The 21949-nt window shown below is 40.4% G+C and overlaps 1 protein-coding gene across 1 annotated transcript in view; it reads right to left on the bottom strand.

Moving 5' to 3' along the window:
- The window catches only part of ARID1B (AT-rich interaction domain 1B), a 338300-nt gene that overhangs the window by 33003 nt on the left and 283348 nt on the right, over positions 1 to 21949 (bottom strand). The window contains 3 exon segments of the mRNA XM_062572412.1: positions 4503 to 4661; positions 5438 to 5547; positions 13009 to 13154. Of these exon segments, the coding sequence (XP_062428396.1) occupies positions 4503 to 4661; positions 5438 to 5547; positions 13009 to 13154 (415 nt within the window).

Here is a 21949-nt window from a genome sequence, read left to right as displayed (position 1 = left end):
AGGGACGGCTCTCTGACATCACGAGAGATGTAGTGGGATAGCATCCAACTGCCAATGATTTTAGAAGCATTGCCACCCTTCATTGTGCACATGTTAGCCTGGAAAACATGGCAGGCGCTGTATCTCCCTCCAGCCTTTGCTGAAACTCGGCAACACTGGAGGAGAGCCAGAAGAGAAACGTGAAGCCAAGAGGGGACGACCCAGCATTTCCATGAGCCATTGCTGTTTCTTCTAGCAAATGGATATTATTTTTATTTAAACAGATAGCCTCCTGTAAAGTTTTTTGCCAGGCTTCCTGATTCTGTAACTTTTTTTGCAGTAATCTTTCCTACTGGAAAATAATAATACCTTTCTTACTCAGAAATGAGGTGCACTCTTGAATTCACTTGAGTAAGATTCAGTTGTGGTGTAACTCCTACTGATGTCAGAGTCAAGGCTGAATTTGGTTTACTGATATTAAATGGATGGTAAGAAAGTACTTTGACAGGAACCCTGTTCATGCAATGAAACACAAACTGTTCCTGTAATGGAAATCGTTTCACTCGAAATAGCTCTTGCTATGTATTTGGGTGTTCAAAAAAATCAGACTATTTTCAACAAATACACTATGTCAAAGATTTTTTTTTGGAGGTAGGTAGGAACAGGCAATTAGGAAAGTCATATTGCTAAAAATTTGATTTTGTAACGAGAACAGACATAGGATCATACAAATCTGAACAGCTGAACAAACTGGAACTACCCTATTACCAACAGCAGTAAGGACTAAGATACTCTACTGTTCATCAGCATTAATCTTCATCTCACGCTTGTGATGCCAGATAACTCCAATTAAAGTTCCATGCTCTTACATAGCAAATTTTGTATGTGCTTATATTTAGCACATGAAGCAACAGAATAGTTTCTATTTCACTTTTATGCAGGTTCACTATTAATAGCATGTTCAGATTTACAAGTTTTGTGCTTTCACTTTTATATACTAAGGTTTTCTTTTTGAAATTATATTCGGAGTAGAACCGAAATCAGTTAAGAATTTTTCATACTGGATTCTTCTAATACACGTCTCAAATGATGTTGCTTTACAGCAGTGTTGCAGCAGGCTCTAAAATGATAGTATCATCTGAAAACTTTTCACAGCTTACAGAAGGTAAGAAGTGTTTCTTACTGTGTGAGCTTTCAGGTTGTCATGCTTTGTAAAATGAGTGCAATTTTCTTCTAAAATGAAATGTTAACTTCAGAAGAATGCACTGGAGGGAAAAATGCTATTCCTCAAGAGTAAAGATCTTTTCCTCTTCTGTATTTTTATAAACTTAAACACATAAAAATGACAGTGGTGTGCAAGCCAGGCTACACACAAATTTTAGTTCCTTATTGGCAGATTCAGCTGGAAGCCTAAATTTACTTCCACGTAAATATTAACACCAGAAAATAAGGGCGTATTACAAGAAGATCCCATTAACAGGCTGTTATAAGCAGGTACATGCCAGGCAACGCTGGAAGAATGCAGAGCATGAGTTTTTCTTCTGTAAGCTCTGTTGATAATTTTGGTGGCAAGAGCATGCTGGTGCAGGCCTGTTGCACATACCTTTACTAATTTAGCTGTAGCTTACTCCACCCTCATCTTCTACAGATAGGACCAGCCGTATTTAAATGGTGATTAAAAAATAAATAAGTAAGTAAATACAAGGAAACTGAAGCTAATTCCCATACTAAATTTGTTTAACCCCATGCATTATTTTCAGTACACCTACCACCTAATAAAATTCTATTACATGCAGACTCTCACCGGTAATTTTATAGAATCTTTTAGAACAACAGAATTTTCTGTAGCAAATTCTGCTTTAAAGGAGAAGGCATTGGTTTCTGTACATTTCTGCAGCTAATCTGTATTTATAGAACTATCTAATATTCACCTCTCCCATTTCAATGAAGAACTTGCCAATATTACATTTACTATACTGATCTGTTTCATTACAGAACAAGGTGTGAACATACAGGCAACAAAACAGTGGCCCAAGTCCAACCTCTGACAAACTTTCCTGGGAGAAACTGCTTTGTCAAGATTTTTTCCTGAAGGACTTTGCAGACCCCTCAGAGCTAGCACTGTTATTACACAGTACTATTCAGCTGCCTCTAGTGCAATGTCCGTGCACACATAGGGACAATGAACAGCACTTTACAGGGTTTTCACAACTTATTGTGCTGTTTATGTTGCAGTGACCCCGTGCAGTGCGCACCCATGCTTTCATATCCTCTTTTAATTAATTTAAAGTCACCTTTCCTCTGCCAAGGATTGACATTATACATAAAATTAGTATAGCAGAACGGCATCCTTTTACCTATATCCCTGAAGAGCCCTCAAAACATAACATTCAACAGTTCCTGCTGTACTTCTCGTGTTTCACTTTCGTATAGAAAACACTGAGAGGATCCACTTAGGATCCCAAGGATACTGTGAAGTGAATGACAGACCACTCATCCTTGCTTTTATGCACTGCTAGAAAGGAGAAGTTGTAGCACATGAAGCAGCTTTGGAATAAAGCAGCTTTTAATAAAGGAATGAGCAAATTCAGGCTTTTTTCAAGCGTAACCAAATGCCAGCAATCAATCGTTCCAGTCTAGGTCAGACAGCTGTTGAAGTCGATGAAATTATCCAATATGCTGGCCTTCATAGGTAAAAAGAGACCATCTGATTTACGGCACTTATCGTTCTATCATTTTAAAGCTACTCATATCTGTGTACTGAGACTGGCTAACTGAAGCAAAGATGCAGCAGCATTTGAAGAGAAAGGCATTAAGAAGAGCTCTAAAAATGAAAGCACTAACTTTCCCCATTTATATATTCCAACACTGTATTTTGTTGCATTCAAATGGAAAAAACTCCACAGAAGTTCATGATGGCTCTCGGATTTGTCAGGCAGTTCATACAATGAGCTCAGGAATGCATTACCACTTGGTAGGCCCTTTCAGAAGAACTGGATGTGTTTAGACAGCCTATGCAATAGCTCTCTTGCTTTCCCCCAGGAAACCTCCCAAAGAAACAATACCCAAAACATTTCTAAAAAGAAAACAAACCAAGTTTTGGTGCCACCCTTTCTGAAATGCTGTTAAAAGAAAAAAAAAAAGATGGGACTTTGTGGAGACTGCCTTCTGAGACTCAAAGTTGCTGCCAAATAAACATCAAAATTACAGTGGTGCATTTCATGCCATGCTGCCCCTCTTCTTGGGGGATTCACTAGACATCTGATTTTTGGATGAGTAGACCTTTTTGCCCTCCAAATGGCCTTCCTCTGTTTTCCTTGAGATATACTTGTCAATGTATCACCTTCTGAAAATTAAGTTATTATCCAAGAACTGTTCCTATGTTAACTGCACATTAACATTGAAAAAAAACCTTTACAAATTGCAGTATTTTGCTAAAGAGAAATTATGATCAGTATTACTTTTTTCCTGAAAAGCAAAAAAAGAGGAACAACATATATTTTCCTAATCCAAAAAAACAAAGCAAAAATGATCAAGTGGACATTTGCTCCCCATATGCCATATATGGTTATTTTTGCACTTTCTTTTTATATATATGTATATATATACACACACACACACATATACATACACACACATATATGAATATAGATTTTCTATGTATGTGTAAGTGTATATATATATATATAAAATATATGAAAACATTTATTTTTAGCTCCATGCATCTCACACAGATTTTTCTTTATAACCTGTACCAGATAGACTAAACATTATTTATCTAAAAAAGTAGTTTTCTAAAAATGTAAACACATTAGGTTTTTTTCACCCACAGTTTGGGTTATTTCAAAATAAGAGAATGAAGCACACCAGAAAACGATATTACTTGACTGTGCCCTGATAACCTAATAATTGCATTTCCAAATACACAATTCAAAATTAAGAATGTTTCAAAAATGTACGTGACCTTTTTTTGCGGTGCTGAGCCTGTAATTCAAACTTTGACCAATCTGGGTTTCAGTAGGGGAGACGATTACTTGTTTTGTTTTGTTTTGTTTTGTTTTTTTCTACATAACATTAGCAGAGACAAGTGCAGCAAACAGAGTGAAGTCACAGTTGTGTGAAGGAGTTTGGGCCCAGGAACAGCAATGGAATCGTCCTTAACAACACAGTTGGCATGCTTGGAAGCTGATGCATTACAGGAAGGATGTTTTCTTCACAACAACTGCTGTATTACCAGACAGCACACTTGCACGATGCACGCGATTTTACTCTTTCTTATTTCAAGTTACTTTTGGGACAAATTTTGCCCTTGGCTGAGCATGCTCAGGCCCCACTGAAGCCAGGCAGTGGAACTTACAGTCATGTGTCCGAGAGCAGAATTTGTACCCAAGTGTTATAAAGAAAGAAAACTTTTTAGTGGATAAATAATGAAGAAAAGGAATTTATAAAACAAACAAGCAAGCATTAAAATATAATTAATTACAAAAAAATAAACAAAAACCAAAAAAACCAGAGCCACTTACAGGGCTTGATGGAGTCTTTGGCCAGCCTGGGCTGCTAATGCTATCACTTTCATCTCCATGAAATGAGGAGATGCTAGCAGAGCTTGGGGACATTGGGGAAGGGACTGGCAGGTTGCCGGGGGTTGGGGGCTGAGAAATACCCTGAGAGCTGTAGCTATCCTGTGGTAGAGGAATAAAAAAAAAAAATAATAATATGACAAAGGCAGGGCAAACTGTATTAAAAACAAAAAAAATACATCCAGTTTAACAGACTGACCAATTTTTTTATATATAAAATATATATAAACAGAGAGACACATACAGAAAACACACACATATATAAATATATTTTTATATATATATAAAAGGTATTAAAACAACATTGCTCATTAGTATAATTTGGAAAGTTTGCTGGATGCTTGGCTAAAGTCACTAAGCCACCATGCTTATTTCAAGCTCACATGGAATGCTAAGCATGGGTTTCCCCTTATGAAAGAAAGAAAAAAAAACAAGCCGTTCACCTTATTTTAATCAAATAAGGCAGGAAAGCAAAATATTAAAGTATGTTGCTGCTGCTGAGGCGGCCAAAACAGGAAGCTATAACTGAAGGCAGAGAAAAATGGCTGCAAGGATTGAAACCAGGCAAGACCCTTCTTCCCCACCCACCTGGCACAGCCGAATCCCCACGCAACTTTTGGCCTGGGTCGCAAGTTAAAATGCCGTAAGAACTAGTAACTTTCAGATCCACACAATGAAGGAAAAAAAAGAAAAAGATTAAAAAAAAAAAAAAAACGGAAAAGAAAAGGAAAAGAAACGAAAAGAAACAAACAGATTGCACGCGAATGGAAAGGCATGCAGGAAAGAACGGAAGTGGGAAGGCCAAAACCAGAAGATGGAGGACAACACAGCAGACTTCTGCGGGCCGAACCAACGCCACGTGCGGAGGAGGTAAATACCTTTGCCTTGCTCTCGGGCTGCGGGGCGCCTTCGTCTTTGCCGTCTGCTTTGAGAGGAAGGGGGAGTTTGGACTCACCGGGTGTCATCATATCTGCAAGACCCATAGGTGCTAATCGAAAACAGGAGAAACAGTTAAGCATGACTATGGTTGGCTTTGCTGGAAAAAGCGCTTCCCGCGGCAGGGCGCCGCCGACACGGGAAGCGCAGGTTCCCCCACCTCTGGCCTTTTGCTCTAGTGCCGGCAAGCTGCAAACCTCTTCCGCTGAAGTGAGGAAGTAAAAGAGAACCAACGAGGGCAGAACACAAGTGCCACACGACAACGACGACGACAAATTTTTACAAAGCAAAATAACATTTTTCACGCTTCTGAGCAGTTTTCGGCTGCCTACAGGTACGGCCGTTACATTGTAAGAGGACGACAGCCCGCCGCGGTTAACTACACTTCTTTCCCCTTAGAACAGGCTAACAGAAGTCAAAACCATGTGGCTTTTGCTCCCACTTCTGAATTTGAGGAAAAGGCTGAAATTCCCCATTACACTGCTGCATTGGAGCTGATGTCCAGCAGATCAGCTGCGGCTCTGCCCTCTCCGGGATGAGCTCCGCAGCTGTTGGGAACCCTCCCTACGGAATCGCAAGCTGCAAACTCTGCTCGCTCCTCTGGGAAGCAGCATTCAACTCCTTCCCCTCATGCTGAAACGAGGTGGGACCACAGCGAATGCGCCAACGTCGTTCTCAGATAATAGCCCACAGTTGCTTCCCAGGGGTGCGAGGAGTTTAAGGTTTTCTTTTTATATTTGAAGATGCAAGCGCTAACTACAGTGTTATTGCTTCAGAGCTGCTGGGTTGCTCGATTTCTAAAAGGATGCAAGAAGAAACATTCAAGTAAATACACAGAAAATACCCGGCAGATCTTGGGAGGTGCTATGCTACTGAATCAACGCAAATAGCCAAAGAACAACAGCAAGATGCTGGGTGATTTTTTCTTTTCCTGCAGAAAACTATGTGCATAGCATTTACAAAAGACTGGATTCTCTTTCCCTTCCTCTCCCTCTTTTTCTCCCCTGCACGCCTCTTTCAAAGAAGGATCTGAGATAAGAAAAACATGGAAGGACAGAATAACCTACAAGGCAAAAAGAAAAAAAAAATCCAAAACCACAGCTTACAAATTTTTTTAGAATTAGCCAAGTGTCACTGTTTAAAAAAAGAAATATAAACCTGATCACTAGTGAACTAGTTTGCCTTTCTGCAAAACGACAATGCTGGCTCACACGCGGCAGCAGGCACACTGTAAAACAAGCCAAAGAGAGGAGAGGGAAAAAAGCTTTAAAAAATACTTCACAGATTGCCCACTACAAAATGATTATTGCACATATTCATGTATTACTATGTTTTAGAAAATAATTAGTTTTAATTACAGCAGTGAAAGCATGAGCAGGACTCTGGCGAATACGTTGGCAAGCTTTGCAGTGCTAATTTGCTAATATCTTTAGCATCACTGCAGGTTGAGACTATGGGTCTGCCAAAAAAACCTACCCAGCCATGTGCCATGTGAGTTTACAACTGTATGCTCAATATTCAGCTTTGAACTGCTGGTGTTTCTGTGGGCACATTTTCTTGTTTTTTTTTTCAAAGTGCATTTGTAGCCCAATCAAGCCCTTAAAGTCATCACAACACATAAATCATAATTGAGATAAAAAAAATTAGTTGCAATACTTAAGACTTCAAGAATTGGAACAAAAAGCCTTTTTCAAGTGATGCAGCTGCAGAGAAAATCTATTGGGATCAGCTAAAAATGCTGTTATTTTTATGTATGTGTATAAAACCTCAACAAAACAGCCAAGCAATATCATACTGGGAAGCCAGCATCTCCCAAGCATTTGATCGGTATGCATTATCGCCCTTACACTCCTGTTCGAAGAGTTGGGGCAGCTTGCTACCATTACAAAATAGTATTGTAGCCTGACACCTTTTAGTTTTGAATTCTACAGTTGCATTAAAAAGAATTTACTTCCATTTTAGAGATTTTTCTAAAAAGTATTATGTACAAAATGGCCAAATGTATTGCTACAGTTTTGTTTCAAACTGCGATGCGAAATTGTCATGTAAAATCCATTTTAACAATTAACACATTTCATGCTGTGAAAGTGCTGAACAAGAAACCTGAGTTTAAAACCAATCCAAAAATGACCCTCCCCCTCAAAGGCAACTTTAGAGAGGTTGAACTAAGGCAGGTTAAAAATCACTCTTCTTCACCAGAATTCGGCATGGCTAAATCCTCTGCTGGTTTCACAATGATCTCAGTTGGCACATCATATTTCTATCATAAAAAATAAAATAATCGTGTCCATTCCTGGTAACTCTGTTTCCATCAGAGTTCCTTTATAAATTCTATTTTCCAGAGAGGTTTAAGTCAACATGGCATGTAAAAGGTAAGTAACTCTAGCCTGCAATTTACCACACACATTCTAACTGTAGTCAGCATTTCTGTAATGGCAAAAATATCAATATATTTTGGCTTTTGAACTTCTCTCATTTTGCTGTATACTCATTTAACTCAGGCTCCAACTATCACGATTTGGAGACATCTATGGAAAGACTAATACAGCATCTCCAGCTCCGTTTCACTTCTGGTTCTGGAGTGTTTCATCTACTTTAAAAATCAAAACTACAAGGGTTTTACTAGTTAACGGTAAGGTTGTCTAGTTTCCCTACAGCTTCTACCTAAGACGCTTCTACAGCTGCTTTTCCAACTGCTTTTTTGAAAGGCTGTTTCAAAACTTCTTGCAAGTCCGCGTCCCTCATGGGCTGCAAACAGACGTCCCCTCGGCCTTTAGCAAAGCGGAACAGCAAGAACGTCGCTCTGACCCCTCTCTGAGCAGCGCAGTAGCGTTATTGTCACACAGCTGCTAAATTAAGACATGGCCTCTTTCGACATAGGTACTAATAATCCCGAGTGTGAAGTGCAGCCCGAAAGATGACACATTTTGGAGCAGAAGATAACAGGGGAATCTTGACTCAAAAAGTCTTGTAGCGTACTGTGAGTAGGTTTCAAGTACTAGCCTCTGGCTTATTATAAGAATTTAAGAGCTAGAATGATTTCAAAAAGCAAGTATGGGTCAAGGTCCCGAATTAACTATTACACACTGAATTTAATGTACTCAAAGGCATATATTGACATGAGTAAAACCGCAGCAAAACATTCTTTTTTGCTAAAGGCTGTGGTACCAGTCCCAGAAGATGATGAAATACTGTAAGAGTGGCAATACACAAACATTGTTTTTTCTCTTTATTGCTAGAGCAATAACAAATCGCGCTCTACAAAACAGAGTATTACATCCTCTGTAAGACGTTTTCCCCTCCTTACCTAGCACTTTCCCTTGGGGGGAGGGGGAGGCAAATTTGTGACTCATGCAAAGTTGCAAGAGAATCTCCAGTACTCTCACACCCGCAGAAAAAAAAAACAGAAGGGGGACAGCAGCATTGCCTGACGTCCTGCCCCAGATAAATACCCCACTATGGGGACAAGCACAGCCATGGCTGCGAGGGCGACTAAGGGTTGCCCCTTGCTACCCTCCACGCCGGGGCCGTGCGGAGCCGCATCTCAGCCCAGGAAAAGCTGCGGGAAGCAGCCCGGGCACGCGCCTGCCGGGGCTGTCCCGCTTCTGCCCCCTGCCCGGCTTCTGCTCGCACCGCTGCCGCCGGATCGCAGCCGTCACCTCTCTGGACTACAGCTGGTGAGATATCTAAACTGCTGCTGACTGCCAGAGTGCCTCGAAAATTTTATTTGAATACGCCTCACAAGAAAGCTCATATGAAGATAAGTGTGGGAGCAGAAAAGAGTGAAATAAATGGAGTTATTCATCTTTCAGAAAAATAAAAATGTGCCCAAGCCATGAAATGGAGAAAAACAATTTAAATTTGTAAAAAAAATTCTTTATGTATAGTTGCTTTCTCTATCAAATATTTGTCCAACTACATACAATCTAATTTAAATATTTGCTGTATATGAAAATATAAGTGTTCATTTTTAACTGGACAGCATCCTTTTCTTTCCCCCCCCCCCTTTTTTTTTAGTGCAAATAACTTTTCCTAGAACTTCATGTTCACGAAAGGGCCTTCTGACTTTTAAAATGCATTGGCAATAATAAAATCCAGTAAGTGGAAGGTTTCTGCAGTAAACCCATGCTTGGCATTTCTGCAGCAAAGGCAGCGAGAGCAGGACGGGATCCTTGTGGCAGTAAAGAGATGAATGCCTTTTTACTGCTTTGTTCAGCTCTGGAGGTAGCAGAGGTTATTAGTGTCACTCTCCGTGCAAGTACAGTATGGAAATCGTTGAGCTGCAGACTCCACATCACTGCCTTTTAAAGTTAATTTCCACTAGGATTAACAAGGATCACAGCATGAATTATTATTTTATTGGTGTTGGTATTTTAAGTTTCCTTTGATTACATTTTTTAAGGCCTGAAGTTAAAAAATGCAGAAAAAACATTGAAAATATATATGGAAAATGTGAACTCCCATAAAAAAAAGGACAGCGAAGTTTCTAACGTTTTTCTGCATGGCAGTTTGTTCCATAATTATAAAGGGATTCTGGCACTTTTTCCTGAAGCTTTTGGTATCATCATGGATGGGATGCTCCATCAGAAAGATCTATCCGCTTTAATCTCATAATTGCTGTGTTCCCAAACTGCTCTACATCAGCAGAAGTTAGGGACGTGCTGTTTGATCCACAGTCACTGCTGAAGTAACAGGATGCAGAACTGTAACATTATTTTTCTTTCAACCTGTGACATTAATTTAAATAACAAAAGAAAAAAAGGATCATCTGGCAACAGGAACTTAGAAATACTAATAAAAACAGGTGGCAAAAATAGCACTGTACTTAGCTGTACGGAAGCTCTGAAACCATGTGAGAGCAATTCCAAGCAGTATCAGCAACAATATTCTTCAATTTTACAGAATAAAATGCAAATTGCACTTGAGCAAAGCTTATAAACCAAGATCTATCCCTCTACCAAAATCAGACAACACAACTCCCCTTCAAAAATCTGGAAAACCAACCAACTTTTCCCTATCACTTACTTTATTTTCCTATTGGCATCTAACTGAAGCAAATTGTTTGTGCTAATGCACATGAGCACGCTAATATTTACGCTTGCCTCCACCAGTGGCCAGTCCACCTCCAGGAGGAGGCTCCTTTCCTGAGCCCTGTGCACTGACTGAACCCTGGCTTTGCTGAGTGACACGCAGCTCTAAATTAGTGGCAAAAAGGCTCAGGAGCCAGACAGTTGAATTGTCCTCATGCCACAGAAAACGCCGTTTTCGCCCTGTAAGTCGGCACGTGCCTGGTGTCCAGCTCATCAGACGCAGCGCTTGGGCAGGAGCTGGCCCTGGAGCGATCCCCCAGCTCAAGGCAAGAGCATCTCGGGTACTGTGTTTACACCTGCCTTCACCTCAGCCCCTCATTTCTTCGAGCCAAGCAGAATGACGAATCCTGACGTGCCAGAACAGGGTGGAAACGCTGTGTTCCCATCGTGCGTGCTCACCCGTAGCGCATTCACACCTAACTTTCTCTTTTTTGCTCCCCGGCGCTCTCCGTGCGCTGCCGGATAATGCAGTGCAATGCAATCTCAATGCATGCGTGCTCACACAAAGAGGGAAAAGAGGCGCACCAGACTCCTCTAGTGCATCTCATCCTTAACTTTCCACCGGGTACTCTCTGAATTAATAAAACTGGAACAAAAGAAAGCCTCACAAATGCACAGGCACAAAAAATCCTGATAAATGTTTAAATTATTAAAAATCCAATATTTCAGAATGCGTAACACAATAAAAAGAGTATGACTACTCCATACAAAAGACTGCTAGGATAAATGGCCTTGCATTGAACAGATTTCCACTGTATGAAATAACGAATGGTTGAATTATCTGAACAAAAAAACCTCTGTGAATCTTCCTTTAAACTGGTTATTCCTTAGGAATACATAAATCTTCTTAGGCAGGGCACTCTGCCATCTGTTTGCTGTTGGTTATTTTTGCAGCTCTGGGGGCCAAAGGAAAAGGGGGAAAAATTACTTCTGCTAATAGCAAAACAGAATTTATAGCGCAGTTTCAATGCTCAGAAGTAATTTTATTTCAGCAAGCCAGACAAAACACATAACTAGACAAACAAAACATAATATTACCTGGGACAGCTCTGATGGGGAAAAAGCAAGCTATTATCTAATGGTCTTTTTGATATTTTTGATAGCTTTTCCCTCTTCATCCAGACTGTGGAAGTGTGCTGTCTGGACTAACCAATGGCTTCCAAGTCAGCACTGGGAAAAGCTCTTTTTTTTTTTTTTTTTTTTCCTTAATCTTTAAAAAAAGCCCCAAACCTTCTTTCTGGTTAAGCTGCCATTCTATTCTCCCACTAAGAAAAATCATAACATGAAATTCTTGAAGAATAAGACATTCTGAGGTGAACGACAGAGAGGGGCAAAGAGGAAGATACAGAAAGACTGGCTCTTGGTAACATACAATTTAAGTAGTAAAGTATCACTAAAAGAATATACAAATCAAGCAGGTACGGAACTGACTAAAAAAACTAATTCTAATCTCCTAAGCACAGCCTATTCAGCTTTCTGAAAAGCATCACAAAAGCATTTCAAAAAGGGCTCATGTAATCAGTAAAGCATGCACAGACATGCAACCACGACTTGAGTAAGTACTTGGTAGGATCCACTTTAGGGTAACTGAAACTCCATCCCAAACCCCCCCAATCAAAGGATTGATCTTTACAACGGTATTATCTTGATGAGAGTTAATTGTTTGGATTTCAAGTTGAATTTGAACTATAAAGCGCATTATCACAGAATCACAGTCCATCTGTCTTCCTTATATACGAAGTCACACACAAAGCTGCAAATAATTCTAAATTCACAAGTTGCAATATGAAAGATAAATTCAACAGCTATGTTAAATATATTTTTTTCACAAATGGAAGTGATGGTTAAATTTCAAACACTGATATTTAAATAAGTAAATGAAAAAACCCTATATGGATATACGAATTTGGAAATATAGTAAATATGATCTGTATTTCCAGAACAGAGTAATTATCCTAGGTGCCCAACTTGGAGCGTCTTCAAGTCAGAGCAGGTGTGTGGCTCTTTCTTTAAACCAGCGCTACATTAAATGTTTCAAATTGCAGTCTTCTAAGTGAGACACCAGAAAGCAACAGTAGTCCTTTGAAAGATGAAGTGTTTCTCCTTCCCTCTCCTGCAAACACATGCACACAAACATACACACACTTGTTAGTCAACACCTAAGTCAAACTGGATCCGAGTGTTGCTGGAACTGCTCAAAACACCACACTCATCCACATGCCGTGCAAACGGACTTAATGAAAAATTTATGAGTTACTGCACAGAGCCCGCGAATACCTCAGCTGAGTTTTGAACTGCCACCACTGTCCACCCGGGAGGGGTGGAGAGAACGAAGGCGGCTATCCTTCGCCCTCGGCCCGCGGCCGCTGCCTTCCAAGGGGCTTGCGGCGGAGGAGTGCTGGGGAGAGGTTACCCACCATTACCTGCTGAACTGTTCACCATGTTAGGGGCCATGCTGTACGGAGGAGCCTGCGGGTTCATCAGGGCAGAGCTGTTGTTCATCGGCTGAGTGTAGGGGGAGCTGGATCCCATAATGCCGCTCTGATTCATGGCTGGAAAATTGCCTTGCCTGCGTGAAGAGAAAGCACACACACAGCGTCGCGTTACGTACCACGTTGCCCCAGACACTAGGGTTTCTCACGGGCTACATCTCCGCTCGTTTGCAAACAGCTAAGGAAAAGGCACACAATTAGGTTATTTTACCTACGTGGGGGGCTATTAGTGTTGAATTAGTTACTGTATATCTAAGACAGAATTAGACTGAACACAAATTTCAAAAAATGCACACAGTGTATTTAAAAGTCACAACCTATCAACAGAGAAAGTCTAGCTCTTATCATTTATTCTATGAGTACAGAGCAATGCAATCAGCAGTCAAAAAGTACGTAAGACTGGTGTAAGTATTTCAAAGCGAAAGGAAATTTGGATCATGTAATAGAAATCCTTGATGGCCGTAACTCAAAAAACAGTGAAATGACCAAAAGAAAAATGGTTGCCCTAAAACTCAATTTTAGATTTCTTTATTTGATGTTATCACACATGCCTTGTTGCCTGTAAACACTTCAAATTCCAGGGCTCAAAAGAGCAAACCGATTGCATGTGAGCATTTAGCTTGAGCATAAGCCATGACCAAAAGTGGCATTCACACAATTCCCAAAGAAATCATTTAAATGCAACTTCCTGCTTCTTTCTCTTTTCCTTCAAAACAGATTTTTTGCATCACAACAGATGTTCCTGTTTCTAATCTTGATTTAGAGCCCAAAGTCACAGTCACTTAGCAAATACCATTAAAATGACCATAGACGTGACTGCAGCATTGTATAAAATATCTGTGTTGCTAACGTACCACCTAGATCCAATCTTTCAAGAAGCTATGTGCATACCCAACTTTATTGAAACGAAAAACCTCAGCAGGATTACTTCTATGTTGACAGTTAATCACATATCTGTATAATGCTTTCATAACTGAGATTTAAGTTTGTCTGAAAAACTGTCCTGAATAAAGCCCCTACCTAATTCTACAGGTCCATATACTTCAGACCAAGCATTTTTGAAAACTAATACTTACTTTTAGAACTTAAGAGTAGGTAAGCAGACTTTGTGCTTGATTTAGCAAATTGTATAAATTGTGGCACGAGAAAGAAAACATACACAACAGGGTTCATCACGGCTCCCAAAATAGCCTTCTATTCTTTTCGTCCATAATACAATTATCTACATTTTCTTGACATAGTTAAAACTGCACTTATTAAGATATATGTAGATATTTATACATATAAAATCGTACATATATACACTATACAAAAAACGTGCAGAAATATACTTACTTGCATATTCATAGCCTATATAGGAAAATACAGAACTCAGACCTGTTTGTTCAACATACTTTCTACAAATTTCATCCTGTTTCTCCAAATAAATCAGATAAAAAGGAAGCAATTCCCCCCTTCCATAGCTTTGGTACCTATCAGCTTTTGCTTCCCCTCCCATAAGAAACATCACATAAATTTAACTTAGTGGTAGCAAAAGTTACATTTTCGGGTAGCAAGGTGCAGTTTTGGTATAAATTCTACTTTTCATTATCATATAATACTCAAACAAAACAAGTAAACCCCAAAACTAACAACCTGGAATAACTTAAATGGCGTCTTGTCTTCCCCAAGTTCATGATAGATTCTTAACACAATTGGTAGAAACTGATTTCTTTTTTAGAAGGTACAAGAAAAAGAGAGAGGAAGAAGACCATTAAGGCACTATTTGCCCTAATTTTTCTTGACACAGTGTGAATTTCTTCAAAGGAATAGAGAATGTGTTATCTAAATAAAGCATCTTTTTCCAAGTCAGTTTTGTCCTTTGCTCTGTGAAGACAAACTTCTCTTCACACTTGCAAAGAAGCAAAGGCTTTCTTTTGATATGAAGGAGACAACTGCCACACAATGTCATTTCCCTGATGTAGCTTGCAAAGAGTAGTGGATGGAAAAAGATTTAAAATGCACAATGGTGCAGTACTCCAAGGGAAAATTACAAAGGCAAAAGAGAAGAGCAGGGCCATTTGGCAACAACTTTAAAAGATTTCAGTCATACAATCAAGCTTTTCTTATGTAAATATTGTATCTTAAAAAATCCCCCCCAGCACTCCTCAAATTTTTAGCTAAAACCTGCTATATTTCAACAAATGAATTTAATTGAAAAGTTCTTTCTAAGCTGGAAAATCAAGATTCTTTTCATTAGAGGCTAAAGATATTAGCAAAGATGAGGAAAGTGTGCAAGTGCATTTTTATACCTTAAGAGAAATAACAGATTTTGCAAGGTTCTTTTAAAGATTCTAGGAAAGGTCCAACTCTCTGCAGGTATTTGTCTTTCCAATGCCCTTCATTTGCTTTAAAAATACATAGCAGATTTGCACCTTGCAGGTAAGCTGAAATTGGTCCTGACCTACTAATATTTCAATACTATTACTTCCTATAGCATGTATATCTTCTAAACCATAGGGCTGTTCATTGTCTCAAATTGAGGTACAACCTATTTCATGTTACCCACTATGGACATCAATCTCAATTGTAGTCTATGAAAGCACGCTGCTATACAACAGCTTTAAATCAAAAAGTAGAAAACTATTTCCAGTTTAGACAGAGAGTGGAAATTAAATAAAAGGCATCTACTAGCTTTGGCCAGGACAGCAAGAAAATCACCGAAGTCTAAAAAAATTGCTTCTATACCCTGAAAGGCCTTAATAAAGGCAGAACCTAATTCTGAAGTTTCACCTGGCAGGCCAATACCTTTCCCTTTCACCCGACTATCTAGTGCTGTGCTTCAAGGACAGACACAGCCTCAATCTCTGCAAACAGTCCATCCAGTGAAACCTTCAGCACCGTCCCTTGCACAACTCAACGTGTTCTCCGGAGAGCCCCTATCGAGCGCTGACCGTATCACACACAGGCTAATTCAGGAACTCTGAGGCTTGGAAGAGTAAACGTTACTTGACTCTGAGATTGGGTGCAGTGTGCACTACAGAGCTCCTCCACAGATTTTATTCTGCTCTATGATGGCTGGGAACAGAAAGTTTCTTTTGGGAGAAATAATCAGGTATTACTTCGGCCTTTAATTCTCACTCCACAGTGGGCCTCCTTTGAGTAAAGGCTGCCGACTGTGACAAATCGTGCTGCATCAGTGCTATAATATGAAGTGGAGTCCATTAAGAACTGAGCTGAGATCACCAAACTCATTTTGATTAACCTCCAGGTCACTAAACACTTATAAATATGTTACACAGCAGCTGCTAAACATATTTATATATGCTTAAGGTCAGAGCATCATCTGTTGGTTGTTGGAGTTAAGTCAAAAATCTTACATCTCCTTCTGTGTTGCTTTTAGTAAAGGAATATCCAACATCTTGTTTAAGTAGTAGTTATGTCAAAGTATACTACCAGTCTTTCTTCTACATCTCCAAACTCCCTCTCCCATTTTTCTGGGTGGCTAAATAAAAACGAGTAGTCTTTTAAAAAACATTTGCTGTATATGTAGTGACATCTAAAGGCAAAAAGTTAACTGACTAGTTATCAATTGTGTAGCTGAACAAACCCAGTTATTATACAATTTTACAGTATTTACCATGTAAACACCAATGGTTGCATTGCTTAGGGATAACACAAGAGATAATTAGGTATAATAGGAAGAAATTAAGAAAAGAAACATTCATGTTGCATATAATAGAAAATGGATCTCCAAGGGAGCGATGCAAATCCCAGTCCTTGACACTGTTGCATATAGACAACACAACTCATCAGAAAATACACTGGTTGGAAAAATCCTGCATTGTGTATAATGATCTGTTAGGTATTTTCCAGCTCTAGCTCCTCCAATTCTATGATCCCAGATTATGTATTTTTTCCTCCTTTAGGAGAAAAAGCAGATGGACTAACACAAATTAAGGATTATGCTATCAGTTTAAACCTTATAATGAAGCCTACACATTTTGTTTTTTCTGCTCTACTGTAACAAGTAGAATATTTTGCAAATGGAAGACATTAAAAATGGGAAAGAGGGGTGAAGCTGCATGGCTTTTGTAATCTATTCACTTTGTTGACAATTTAGTAATTTGCAGCACTTGCGTAATGTTGAACTCGAGGGCAGAGCCGCCATCCTGGGGGACCTAGACAGGCTGGAGGAATGTGGGAAGGCAGAGCCCCTGAGGCAAGGTAGGTTGGGCATGACTGGAGAGAGCAGCTCTGCTGGGAAGGCCTGGATGGTGTTCGTAGATGGAGCTGAGCCCGTGCCTGCAGATGCCCTGGCAGCACAGAGGGCCAGCAGCATCCTGGGCTGTAGGAACAGGACTGCGGCTAGGAGGTCAGGGAAGTCATCATCCCTCTTCACTCAGCACTTGTTAGATTGCATCTACACCACTGCATCCAGTTGTGGGACCCCCCTCAGTACAGGAAAGGCATTGATAAAGTGGAGTGGGTTTAGTGGGTTTAGATCACCAAGAGAGTTGGGGCTGGAGCCCTCAAGCCATGAGGAGAGGTTGAGGTGCCAGCACTGTGGGGAGCTCAGCAAGAAACTGGAGCCAGGCTCTGCACAGCGGAGCACAGCAGGTGGGCAAGAGACACAGGGCAGAAGCTGGAACAAGAGAGGATCAGGCTGGGTTTAAGGGAATGCTTTTCCCAAAGAGGCCAGTCAGGCCATGGATCAGGTCACCAGAGAGGTGGTGCAGTCTCTGTCCTTAGAAGTTTTCAAGACCTGACTGGTAAAGCCCTCACTGACCTCATTGGAGCTTGCAGCTGGCTGTGCTTCGAGCGGAAGGTTGGATGGAAGCCTCCTGAGCTCCCATCTGCCTGGCCAATCCTGTGATCCTACAATTGTCAGTTTCACTGCTCTGTTGATAGTCTGTTGTACTATCAGGCCCAAAATACAATTGGTTAAATTCAAAACATTTCCTTTTAAAAAGCTCCTGTCCTGTTGTTTTCCTTCATTTGCAATCTACCCTGAGACTTAATCTGCACTTAATCTCTTTTCTCTGCAAAACAGCTCGCATCAGATCTAATTGTGTCTCCTGAGCTAATGCAGAAGTCCACATATTAAAAAAGAGAGGATGACATGTGAGATCTGGTCACTGTTAAAAAGCAGAACAAAGGAATCATAGGAAAGAAAGAGGATCACAGCTGCCGAGCAGTGTCTCTTATATTGAGATGTCTTTCTTTAATTGGGCCTGAAATCACTGATAGGTTAGTGCGTTGTCTCCAACCGTTACAGAGAAGTTGCTTTGCAGTGCTGAGCCACTGTGTTAAACACTTGCTGATATGTGGTTTAGTACCTCCTCAATGTTGCCACCTGATGAAGGTTTTTGTTGTCATCTTCCTCAGATCTGAATAGGTATCTAATTACAAGACTAAGTTCAGACGTAGATCCAGCTTAGCAATGGATGGTAATGAAAAGCGGATTACGCTTCTCAGAAGGACAAAAAACCAAAGATACAACTTTTTGTACAGAAACATGTCAAAGCACAGGTTTTTGCTGTGTGCAAAGGGATCAAGTTTTCTGATTTTCTGAGGATTCTCTGGCATGTGTATGACTACACTTCTGTGCTCTCCTGTTAGCCTAAACCCGTAAGACAGTACTGAAGCCTTCATGCAGTAAGAAAAGTTGATCCAGCTTCTTGGATGAACCCTGTGTCCGCTGGGGTGCAGGGGAGGGTCGAGTGCAGAAACGTGCAAGGAACAGAAGCAAGGTTCAGAGCTGGAGAGGCCAGGTAGGCTACAGTGGAGGACAGTCTGGGGCAGAAGGAAAATTGGAGGTAAGAGTAGATGGAAATAAAGAATGAAGAACAAGAATAGGCAGAACTATAACTAGGTGCCAAAAGGGCTGCCGGGATAGGAGGAGGGCAGTTGCTCAGATGAAGAGAGAAGGAAGGAAGATGCAGCAGGACCAGGAGGGAGAAAGGTCCACAGAGTTGCTATTCCCAGGGTAAACGCAGGGAAGGTCCTCCAGCACAAACGTGGTGTGGTCACCGCCAGGGAGACCTGCAGGAATTAGCTCAGATAAGGAAGAGATGGCATCAAGTCACACCTATCCTGGTGGCCACAAGCTTATACCTATTATTCAGGCACTTTTGCTGTGTACTTCCTGATGTATTCTACAGTACTCACACAATGCAGGGATTTCTCCCAGTTATCCCATCCTGGACACCAGACGTGTAAAATTATCTTGCTACCATGACCTAGCCACCTGAGCAACTGGCTGCTGAAGAAAAATAGCCCACAAGCTCATGGAAGTTTGCCATCCCTGCCCCAGATCTTTAACCTACATCAGTTTTGCAGTGAATGTACTGCAGCATCTCAGGGGAGTAATTTGGGTAAACATTTTAAAAGGAAATTTTTTTTTTTTTTTTTTTTTTTTTTAATGCTGACACACTGCTAAGGTGGCTACTTGGTTACAAACTGTGAAAACGACTGTGTTAGGCTGCACTCACAAATCACAGTGTACTGACCAAATTGTCCTGTGCTTATCTGTGCCAGGTCTGCAGCATGACAATATTTCCTCTCTTTTAAATGTCAAAGTATGATTTGGGGGGTTGTTATTTAAACACACTGACCTGCACAATAACCAGAAGTACTTTATTTAAATCTGTCTTGAGCTGTGACTAGCCTTAAGCACTTACAATCTGTCATATTCTGACACCAAATGGGTTATTATAATGAGAGTAATTCAGGAGTGAGACCTGGAAATGTTTTCTCCCTGGAGAATTTACACACAAACATGTGCATGCAAATACATACGTTCTTTGGTTATGGATTTTCCCTCTTGCTACATTAAGAGATTCCTTGTAGAAGTGAAACTGTTTCTACTGTCAGTGGATATGGGAGAACTGGGGAAGGAGGAAAGAAAGCAAAGAAAAATAACAAGCAATATTGCTTACTTTGCTCTGAGTGGAAGTTCATCAGTGAGTCATCACCGTTAGCAAAGGCCAAGACAGATGAAATCTGAACACTGTCTTGAAAAGCCATAAAGAGGCATTAAAGGCAATTCCCATGTAAATAAAACAAATGAGTTTAATGTTGTCGAATGTGAAAGCAAAGTATCCCCCTCTCTTGTTGACTGCTACTACAAACGTACTAACCCAGATTTGCGTTTCCTCGCTTTGTGCAGCGTAGAAGCTCTCTGCTCACAATAACAAAGTTTTTAAAAAGCATTCATGAAAGCTGGCAATGTGACAGGTGTTGGCTCTGCCAGGAGGTTTTTGACGAAATCCATTTTTTCAAAATTTTATACTTTGTGTGCACATGCATGAAAAAAAGTAAGGACAAGGCTCCAAAATGCAGATGACACTGACACAACACTATGAGACATCAAAAAAAAAAGCATCCAGGTTTGCACTGGGAAGGGTCAGCTGACACCAAGTACACAGAACCAACACCAACCTATTCTGCCCAACAACCAGGCAATAGCGGCAACACTTAAAATGTGGAATAATTTTTGAGTATGAAAATCATGTGACAGTGCACATCATCTTTAATTTACTGCAGTCTGACCAAATACACTAGCTGTTTTCTTGTCCTGGTTGATCTGAAGATTAGAGCATTACATAGCATATTTCGGGGGCAAATAATAGAAATAGTCTTTCTAAATAAATTCTTTCTTTTCTGATTATGCAAATGCTTGTGCCTTTCGCATCATTATTATTTAGATTTCAGTAAGAAGCAACTAAGAAGGGAGAAAAAACTCAGCACTTACTTGTCTCTATCAGACTGATTCAATACTCAGCTACTCTGAAAAGCACCAACAAAAACTTATTGTTTGTTCATGAGCTATTGTCATCACATTGACCACTTCTGCAGCGAAAAAAATCTCCCCCAGTGGCTACCTACTTGTTACTCATTTAAAGCCCAATAAAATGTAAGAGTTTTACATCACATCAAACACTGAAAGAGCGAGATAAGAGGTAAGTGCAAGGCATAAGTATTGGTGCTAACAACAACACAACTACACAGCATCAATATCGCTGAAAGCATTTTGAAAATAGAATAAATCTCTTTATCCCATTTTACAGATAACAAAAACTGAGGAAGAAATCCAAGCTTAGTAGTGCTCTAAAATATAGCCAGAAGAATAAAAATGGCAGTATAACATGGTGAGGAAAACGTTGCACAAGCCCACAGAAATAAATCCCTAGTTTCATTTGATCTGGCTAATATAAGGACGTGTGACTGAAAGACATGAAGGACACTTAGGGAAATACAGTAGTGTTTAATTTTTAAAAACTGTTACACCAATTTTGCTTTGTTTTCATAAAGCTCCTTCCACGTTAACTAAAATTATTTTGGTCTGTATTTCATAGTGACTGCAGCATTCAGCCAGCAGTTCTCAAACTCACAGGGATTCCCCTAAATGCTTTTATCAAGCAGGGTTCTTGCAAGCACAGCAAGACTTCCACACTTGAATTTATTTGTGTAAGGACAAACCAAGCCCTCTGTACTCAGTGCAGCCTGGACTGGATAAATATAATATAATGTCAGGTGACGGGAAACATGGGAATGCTGAAAAGATGGCCAAGTCAAGTGGCTTGGAAGCGCGTTGAAGCCGGGCTCTTCGTGACCACTGACAACGTGGATTTCGGCTGCTGCTCTCCGGGCGGCCGCTTGCACGTGCTTCCCACCGGACAGGGTAGCTCGGCACCAAGAGGAGATACTGGCAGAGCTGGAGGGCGTGACGGGGGGAGGAGGGATGCTGTAACCTGTGCATCCGAGGGATGCGTGAACTGGGTGTGCAGGGGAAAAAAAAAAATGAAAGAAAAAAGTTTGCCCCGTTCGTCACAAGAGTGATGGGAGCCAGTCACGCTGCATCAGACTGTCAGGAAGGGTGATTTAGCCT

This window comes from Rhea pennata, chromosome 3 (genome assembly GCF_028389875.1).
Source record: "Rhea pennata isolate bPtePen1 chromosome 3, bPtePen1.pri, whole genome shotgun sequence".
NCBI lineage: Eukaryota > Metazoa > Chordata > Aves > Rheiformes > Rheidae > Rhea > Rhea pennata.
This window is presented reverse-complemented; position numbering and strand designations above follow the sequence as displayed.